Source organism: Octodon degus, unplaced genomic scaffold (genome assembly GCF_000260255.1).
Source record: "Octodon degus isolate 3935 unplaced genomic scaffold, OctDeg1.0 scaffold00007, whole genome shotgun sequence".
Lineage (NCBI taxonomy): Eukaryota > Metazoa > Chordata > Mammalia > Rodentia > Octodontidae > Octodon > Octodon degus.
Window position 1 is genome coordinate 8,966,279 of NW_004524583.1, and position 9,634 is coordinate 8,975,912.

Sequence of the window (9,634 nt, forward strand, 5' to 3'; positions counted from 1 at the left end):
AAACAAAGAACTGACTAGCCCCACCATGGGCTGTGGTCCTAAGCTGTCATGACACTGTTTAGCTGTGGCCTCTGCTCTCCTCACCCACTCCGCTGATTAAGAGGTCACCTTCCTCCCATCAGCCTCAGCCAGTGTCACTGAGACCACCTGGATCCCAGGGACATTCAGACTGAAGGCAAAGGAAAAAGAAAATAGGGTCGCCTACCTCCATCAGGAGAATGTCCTTCGAGCTCTGTGCCTGCACCTTCGGGTGCTGGACCTTTACGGCCACCGTCCGCCCGTCACGCAGCACTGCCTTGTGGACCTGGGCCAGGGAGGCTGCTCCCAGAGGGGTGTCATCGAAGCTCAGAAATAAATCGTGGAGCTGTCAGGAGTGGAGAGAAAACAGAATAACTGAGAAGATAACTCTTCACTAGTTAGTGAGAAGAGGCCAGGAAGATGGGCTTCCTCTGCTCCATGACAGATTCTTTTGCTTTTTACCAGGTGTGTATCAATCCAGGGTCTTGGCTGGCCCCTTTGCTATGGTGGAGAGTCACTCCAGGCAAATGGGGAGCTGGGATGGACACACACACAGGAAATGCATCCCCACATGTGTATACAGGGCCCTGGGCATCCCCATCAAAAGGCAGAGAAATGCTGTCCAGAACATTCAGAACGGTTTATCACACACCCATTTAATCACCCACCATCCTCTCCTGGACTCTCACATGTAGATACAGTAGTACTCCAAACTTGTTGTTAATTGGCTCTGAGAGGTACAAGGAGCACCAAAAATGAAGGATATCAAATTGCTTTCTGGAAATGGTAACTAGTCATGAGACAACTGACACCAGTTAAGTTCTAACTTAGGTGTCAAGTACCATACAAACCAAGCAAACGGTATTAGGACAGAATCTTCACATCAAAATGTGTCCAGCACCAAATCAGATGAGTTTCAAAGCAGCCAAATACCAAGGCATGATTGTTATTAAAAGTGAATCCGACTGGGTCCTCAGCAGCCCACAAGACCTAGTAGAAGACATTCAAACTCTACCAGCCAAGAGCGCTCAAGAACCCTGAGCCAGACCATCCAAACCCAACCTCATTCCTGCCTGAGCAGCACCTGCATACAGGCTCCTGAAAGCACTCCCAGCCTGGCCACCCTGGAAGAGACCCCACGGCTGCCAGCCAGAGATCTCCTTACTTTCTGTGCCTCCTTTCTCCCTCTGTGAAGTAGAAAATGCATCAATTCTTTCCTTCCTTCCTTTCTTCCTCCTTCTCTCCCTCCTTGTCTCTTAGAAATGCCACACCAATTTTGCTGAAGGGAAAATCTTTTCTGACTACAGTACTCAAAACTACATAATCTTAGTATGAATATTCTATAGGATGGGAGGAGCTCAGCTAATTTCTTGGTGTCAAAAACCACTGCTCTTGGCCCTGAGCTTGGGACGAGAGGACACCAGGACCACTTTCCCATAAACTCCACGAGAGCATCAGCTGGAAAGGAGCTGGAATTTCTGTCTATTCTGTTCACTGCTGATAATCCCTAAACCTAGAGTAGGTCTGGAGCTAGCAAGCATCAAGCAGGTATTTGTTGGTATTCTCTCAGCTGGAGAACTAAATCAACTTTCTCTTCCCTGTGGAAACCTTCTTGGAGGATCATCACAGAGAGAGCCACGAACTCAGACCCTCAGCCCCAAGCAGCCAGCAATGGGGGTGCTTCCTGCAGCAAAGAACCTCGGGTCCTCTTATCTCATTCTCTACCCTAAGTCTCTGCCTGGCCCCAGAAACATCTGCTCAGTGTTTGAGAAGGACAATCAGTCTTCAAACCTGTGTCCTTTCGGGGACACTGCTGAGTCACTGCAACCAGAGACTGACACGGCATCCATCGCTAGGACTGTGACAAGAACAGCTGCCAAGAGCACCCCACAGGGAAGTGGAAGAAGGAAAGAGCTGAGGCAAGCAGATCTGAGTCTCCAGAATGAGAGGAAGCCAAGCTTGCCATATCTCCCGGGAACAGGAAAGGGCCCTCCCACAATTTCCTGCCCCCAGCAAGGGTTCAAACAGACCCCAAGATACCACTCAGCTGCCAAGTCAGCACCCTGAGACAGGCCCAGCTGTGAGGATCTGCCCACATTCCCAATTTTACCAGTGGAAGCAAAGAGAAACATGGCAAATAGGATGCGCCATTCCCTGTGCACAGGACACCTGTCAGGCATCTGTCAGTGCATCCCCCACCGCAGCACCCCACAGTGTCCCTGCAGCCATCGTTTCCCTGGCTAGGTGGAAGCAAGTCCCACGCCCACACCCTCATGGGCTTACGCAAGCACACACACATACACACACAATAATTGATTGCTAGTGGATGTTCCTAGCTGGCTTATAAAAAAGGTAATTAAAGATCGGTGCTGCAGTCTGTAATTAAATATGAATAAAGTATCTCTAAATGGAACCTTGATTCAAAGTGTTCAGTGGAAGTACTTTATGCTGATAAATAGTAAGGAAAAATAGACCCTGTCCCAAAAGCAGAATTATACCCCCCATACAGCTGAAACAAATGCCATCCCCCTCCAATCAGTGAGGATGTGCCTGTCCCCAGCCCTTTCAGCAGAAAACCATTAGCAGAAACAAATGGCAGCATTTGCAGCAATTAGGTTCAAGCAGGGCCTTCAGCTGCCTCCAGTCGCTCTCTCGGAAGCTCGGCTCCCTTTCTAAGACTTTCTTTCCCCCATTCTTTCTTCTTAGTCTGGCGGCAAAATCAATTAAGTAAAACAACTGCATTTTAAAATGACTAGTTATGTGCTTTTTAATTACTGTCAGCCCATGATTCAAATATATCGATGCCCCTGCCTGGAAAAGAAGAAATTATCAGGAAAAAAGTGTACCTAGCTTCACATGGCTTAAGGTGTGCCTGCATGTATGTGCATGTGCATGTGCATGCACATGCATGTGTGTGCATGTGCATATGTGTGTGTACATGCACTTAAAGGGAAAGAGGGTCTTTTCCATTTATTTATTTATTTATTTATTTGGTGCAGGGTCTCACGGTGCAGCTCAGACTCACAGTAATCTCCTATCTCAGCCTCCCCATCGCTGGGATTACAGGTGTGTGCCACCATGCCCAGTCTTGGTGAATCGAACCCAGGTCCTTGTGCTTTCCAGGCAGGTGCTTAGACCAATGAGCTATCTCCCCAGCCACAAAGAGATCTTTTATGAGGAAAAAAAATCAGAGAAGCAGGAAGGATGTGTCCACCCTTGGGATCCTGGCAGGCTAGGGGATATTAACTCTTCAACTGTCTGGTTTAGCTGAGGCCTGGGAATCCTGGGACTAATGGTATTATATCTGAATCCCAGGCAGAGTGAGAGTTTCCCCACAAAATCAGCCACACAGATTCCACAACACCAGGTTACTGGGTGATATTTCCCAAACACACATTGACCAGTTAGCCACTGGCTAAGGGCTTCATGTGGCCCAAAATAAGATCACAGAAAGTTCTTCTGCTTTGGGGTCTTAGCCAGCCCCACCCAAGCCAACAACCTAGCCAGCATGATGCACCCTCACGGAGACTGGCTCATCAGTCCCAAACCTAAAGATGGCTAAGGCTTTCTACCAGGTCCCAACTGCAAATATTTCATTCTGTTTTTCCCATACTCATCCACATCAGACCAATTTTAACTTCAGAAGTTTCACTATCATATGGATAATACATCTTACAAATCCTGGCCACCTGGCTCCAGATGAGGCCAGGAGACTGCCTTGAAGCAAGCAATCATAGGCCTAAAGGGCAAGGCCAGGCAGCCCTATGTAAGAGCTGCAAAGACTACCCAGGGCACCTGAGCAGGTAACCATGGCATCAGTGGCAAAAAACATCTGGCTCTCATGCCTGGTTGGGTACCAGCTGCCATCCACTGCAGGCTGGTGGGACTAGTGTCACCTATACTGATGGAATGCCTGGAGTGACCCTTATCTACCTAAGGCAGTCAGGATGGCTCTTGCTAGCAGAAGTTTTATAAACACCCATGTCTATGTCTTTCTTGGACAGAAAACCCACCACCACCTCTCTGTCTCTCCACTGAGAGTCCATCCCCTCCACAGGACATGATTTCCCACGGCCCCAACATTTTATAGTCACCCTACCTGTTTGTTGCAATTCCAGCCTCTCCCCTTGTAGCCCACATCTTCAGGGTCATTTCTGTATCTTTGAAGATGACACCTGATAGTGACAGCAAATAGTTGGAAATGTACTCTTACTCTCCACAGTGGTTTTAAAATATGGCCACAAGTTTTTAAATACCTCCTTTGCAAAGTAGTCCCCTCCCACTGAAAGAAACCTAGAATGAATGACCCAGCCCCCAAAGGGTAGCATGTAGAGGAGGGAGGAGCAGGTGACCTCCATGGCTGTGACAGGAGGCAGAACAATGTCTTCTCTGAAACAGGCAGCAGGGGCCAGGGAGATGGCTCAGTGGAATAAACACTTCCCCAGCAAGCGCAAGGGGCTGAGTTCAATCCCCGGTTCTGCCAAAAAAAATGAAACAGGCAGCAGTGAGGTCCACAAGGTAAGGAACAGTGGCTTCCTGCCCCAGCAGACTCTCCAGCCCCAGACAGGGTCCCAAAGATGACAGCCCTAGCCAACATCCTGACACAGCCTCCCTCATAAGAGCCCCTGAGTGTACAGGGTAATGTTAAGCATCAGCTTGACCAGGAACACCTAGAGAATGAGCGACACACTGCTTCTGGGTATGCCTATCAGGGGTTTCCAGAAGAGACAGTCCCTGAGGGAGCGGACTGGGTGAGGCAGACCTGCCCTCAGACTGGGTGACTACAATGCATTCAGCTAGGGGCTCACACAGAAGAAGATTTCCTTTCTCTCCTGGAGTTGGAACACTGTCCTCCTCCTTCTCTGGACATCAGAACTCCAGGCTGTCTGGTGATAGACTCCAGACTTACCCAGGGGCCCTTCAGGCTCTCAAGGCCTTTGGCTGTAGATGGAAAATGGCACAATTGGCTTCTCCAGCTCTGAGGCTTTCAGACTTAGGCCAAGACCTGCTACCAGAAAGCCAGAGTCTCCAGCTACAGATGGCCCATGGAGGGAGCTCTGGGCTTCCATAATCACATGGTCCAATTCTCCAACTAAATCCTCTCTCATGTATCTTTATCTACGTCCTTCTGGTTCTGTCTCTTTGGAACCTTGACTACTACATTAAGCCATGCAGTAAGCCTCTCCCAAATCCCTGACCTACAAAAATTGTGAGATTAAAAAACATTGGGTATCTTTTTAATCAAAACATTTATTATTTATATCACAGGTAGGGAAAGTGCAATGAAGAACCACATAGAGGCTGGCTGTGGTGATGCACACCTGTAATCCCAGCACCTAGGAGGCTGAGGCAGGAGGATTATTGTGAGTTTGAGGCCAGCCTGGGCTACACAGCGAGTTCAAGGCCAGCCTGAACTACACAGCAAGACCCTGCCTAAAACAAAACAAAAAGAATCAGGTAGAAAGGGAGCAACCACAAGACAACTAGAAATATATATTTTATACTTTTTAATATATATATATATATATATATATATATATATAATAAAGAAATATTATTTCCTTTAAACCACAAAGAAGTCGGGGGTTTTGCATGGGAATGGGAATTTGTTAAACTACAATAGCTAAATAACACATCCCAAGTACAAGCATGCCAGACATTACTAATTCATCATAACATCATTCCTGCTGAACTCAGGTGATGCTTGCAGTCTCTCTCTCAAGTGCTCTATGCAGCCACTGACAATTGGCCAACCTTAATACGTGCAGCGAAACCAATCTGCTTTCCTCAGCCCAATACAGTCAACAGACATGACTGTTGTGTGACAGAAACCACAATGGGCTCACAAACCAACAAAACCGTCACTAGCCCTGAGCAGACCTCAGAAGGCACAGCCTCGGAGGAGATCACAACCATGCATCAGCGGGGCCCACCTGAGATGTGCTCCTGCTTCTCGCCATCCTGAAGGCAGCATCTGGTACGGAAAGAACAGCAGAAGCCCAATAGGACCAAGGAGACCACCCCCAACCAGGGAAGAGGACGAGGCAGCACACCTCTCCCTTCTATTCCACAGCAGCCCTAGCTCGAGGTCGGAGCTCTGACCCCCAGCCTCCCATTCAGACCAATGCATTATGAATAAGATTAACAGCCAAGACCACATACCCCTCAATCTTCTGAGGAGTTGCAGCATTGAGGCTTAAACTGTCTGTTGTGCAGAATCATTAATTACTGCTACTGCCAAGCTGGGAAAACAAGGAAGGGCCAGCAGCAGGACCTCCAGGTAACCCCAGGAGGCGCAAGGCAGCAGCAGTCTTGCCTATGCTCCTACAGGAGGCTGGTACGGTGCTCCACTCTCATCCACCATGGAGCCACTCCAGGCTCAAGAGAGGCTAAAATGTCACCATGCCCACGTGGCTCAGCCAAGAGCATCACAGGTCAGACCAAGCTTCTTACCTCACCTAAGCAGCCAACAGAGGGAAGGAGCCGGGCCAGGCATGCTAGGGTGGCTTGGAAGTACTCACCAGCTAGGCCAACTATCAGACCTGAGAGACAGTCAAGCAAAGGGCTTCCCATGCAAGCTCTGGCCCAACCACCCAAGCTCTAGGCCCAGCTCCACAGTGCACCAGTTTTGGGCAAGCCACATAACACCTCTGGCTATAGATGTACCTCAGTTTCCTTGTCCATAAGACAGTTTCCTTAACACCAACCTCAAGAGGGTTGATGCATGAAACCACACACACAGAGGCTAGAATAGCACCATTGCAGGAGAGGAGGGCCTCATAGCACCATTGCACTATTGCAGGAGAGGAGGGCCTCATCTAGTGCCTCCAGGAAAGAGGGCAGCCATAGTGCAATGGACAGGGTGCAGGACCCGGCAGCAATGCCAGCGGACAGGCAGCGTAAGCACCGTCCTCCTTTACCCAGCGACGGCTGTGGCCTCCTCACTGGCCCACTCACACATTCTTATCTCTTCCCCGGGGGGTGGGGCAAGGTGAGTTTTCCAAACACCAGCTGATTGTGTCACTCCTCTGCTTCAACACGTCTAAAATGTCACCATATCCAACTCCACTTGCCCCTGCTGCCCTTCTCCTTCCTCTTCCTTTGGCCACCAGAATGCTCCCTCCCTACTCACTGCAGGGACTTCACACATGAGGTCCCTTCTGTCTGGAAGATTCCCCCTTGCCCTCCCTGTCAAATCACAGCTCCACTGCCACCTCCAGGGCACGCTGTCAGAGCTCATACGTCCCCCTGAGGGGCAAGGACCACCACTGCACTTTTATCTCCATTTGTGCTTGCTCAGCCTCCCCCTTTCCCCTTCACCACAGACTTCTGGTTTTGCTCTGCATTGTGTTCGAAGCACCTGATACATAATTGGTGCTAATACGTATATTCTAATGAATGAATAGAGCCAGAGTTAGATTTTTCCTACCCTCAACCTGGAGAAGGGACTTAGGGCCTTCCCACTGGCCCAGGGCAGTGGAAACTCCTCCCAGAAGTAGCCACAGTTCCTTCAAGGTGGCCCAAGGAGCCTCGCTGGTGCTAGGTACTTCAAGAGCTGCGGGCGGAGGGACTCTAGGGAAATGTTGTGATAATAATGATTAATAAAAAGCAGATAAACACCCAGTGTGGCTGGCCAGCCTGGGACAGCATCCATTAGAGCTGTCACTCATTAGTGCTGGGGGAGGGGGCAAGCCAATCAGATCTCCTCAGCTTAAGCAAACCTTCTGCAAATTGTAGGCTGCAGGCACTGACATTTGATAAATTGCTCTTCATAATCCACTGTTGCCTGTCATAAATCTAATCTTTCAACGTTCCCTATCTTAATAACTCCTACAGCCTCATGGGTTGACGCGGTTAGGTCCTTCCCTATGGCAGAGATCTCTGCAGTAAGAGACCCAAGATCCTAGACAGAGTACAATGCTGGGGACCCCCACTGCTGGGGCCAGTGGAGGCAGGGGTGCCCCAGACACACAGCACTGGGCAATGAGCCACCCTTGGAGCTAGACAGTACTGAGGAAGCTAAGTGCATTCATCCCATCACAGGCTGGAGAGGCAGTGCCACAAGATCAAGCCCGGAATCAGGAGTCTGAGCTTCCACGTGATCATTTGGCTCACACTTGGCCTGGCGCAGAGGATGCAGAGGAGATCCCCACTCTTGAAGAACCGACTGAACGGTGAAGCACAGGTAGCACCTTCCATCTGTGCAACGTCAGTGCCTTCGGGGCACTCTTACACATGCTCAACCCTCTCTTGAGGTCAGCTGGAGAAGACAATATTACCCCCACTTCACAGAGGAGAACGTATTCACTAAAGGTCACTTATTTACAAGCGTTTGCTGAGGGGCTAGTATACAATGACACTGTCTTGTCACCAGGGACTCTGGGGAATGAGTCCAAAGTAGAACTTAAAATGAAGCAAGGCAAGAAGAAACTAATCAACAGTAACAAGTAAAAGTGGGAAGGTTGATTCCAGCAAGCACTTCTGAAGGGACAACTGGTCCCAGAAGAGGTGGGGTTCAGGGGCCTGAACAGGGAGGGCTTCTCTGAGGTGAAAGGGGAGAGAGCAGAAGACTGAGGAACCACAAAAGGAAAAGAAGAGCCTTCTGGGCGGAGGGAAGAGCATGGGGGAGCCAGGAATCAGGGGGATGAGATACAGGACTAAGAAAAATCTAGAAATCTGAAGGCCAGCAGCCCCGTATCTTGAATCCAAGCTGACTTGGCTTTGCCACCAGGAAGGGGCCTTCCTCCATGGGAGAAAGCCTGGCCAAAAGACTCCATTCCTACTGATTTCTGAAACCTCATGAGCTCACCCTCACAAAAGCCAAGGGCCTCTGCCAAATATCTTCAGATGTTCTATACCCAAAAATAGAGGGAGAGAAAAGGAAGCATTGCATTCCTTGCTGTGGAGGGATCAAGACAGGATGGACTCCCAGGCTTTGGGAGGTGGCAATCTGCCACATGACAAATGAGCCTACACTGTGCTCCCAGGCGCCAGAGCCCACAACAAGAGTTGCAGTACCAAGCCCTCTGTGCACCTAAGGATGTCGCCCCCAGGGAGAAGTTCTGGACTTGCTCCACATGTGACACAGTGGTGCCAGGGATCTTAAAAGGAGCTAAATTCAGATGTGGGTATAGATCAGGAAAAGTCCAAAGGCTGCTATTAAAACGCAGACTCCTGGCTGTTCTGGGTACAGTAAAGAGCAGTAGTTCAGAACACCAGAGTTGGGATGAGTGGACACCCCAGGCCCAGTCACTTACATGCAGTCCTTGGATGCCTTCACACCAAGGCAGAGCTGGGCAGTTCCAATAGAGGCTGGACAGCCCAAGATACACAAAATATTTACTCTCTGGGGCCTTGCAGCAGTTGGGAAAGTGGCCGGCCAAAGAAGTCCACACGACCCAATCTCTAAAAGCTGTGAATGTGACCTTTCAAGGCAAGAGACTTTGCAGGTGGGCAAGTTTAAGGACTTGAGGCCAAGAGGCGCCGTCACCAGGAGGATCTCCTACAAAAAAGGCAGGAGTGCCACCATCAGAGAAGAACAGATGATGACACAAGCAGAGGTGAGTGGCTGAGAAAGAAAGGAAAGAAAAAGAGAGAAGCAAAGGGACAGGGGCGG

General features: G+C 49.6%; 1 protein-coding gene across 1 annotated transcript in view; it reads right to left on the reverse strand.

Moving 5' to 3' along the window:
* The window catches only part of Adck1 (aarF domain containing kinase 1), a 123,264-nt gene that overhangs the window by 50,090 nt on the left and 63,540 nt on the right, over positions 1 to 9,634 (reverse strand). The window contains exon 5 of the mRNA XM_004624889.2: positions 206 to 364. Coding sequence (XP_004624946.1) covers positions 206 to 364 — 159 coding nt within the window. The remainder of the gene's footprint in view (positions 1 to 205; positions 365 to 9,634) is intronic.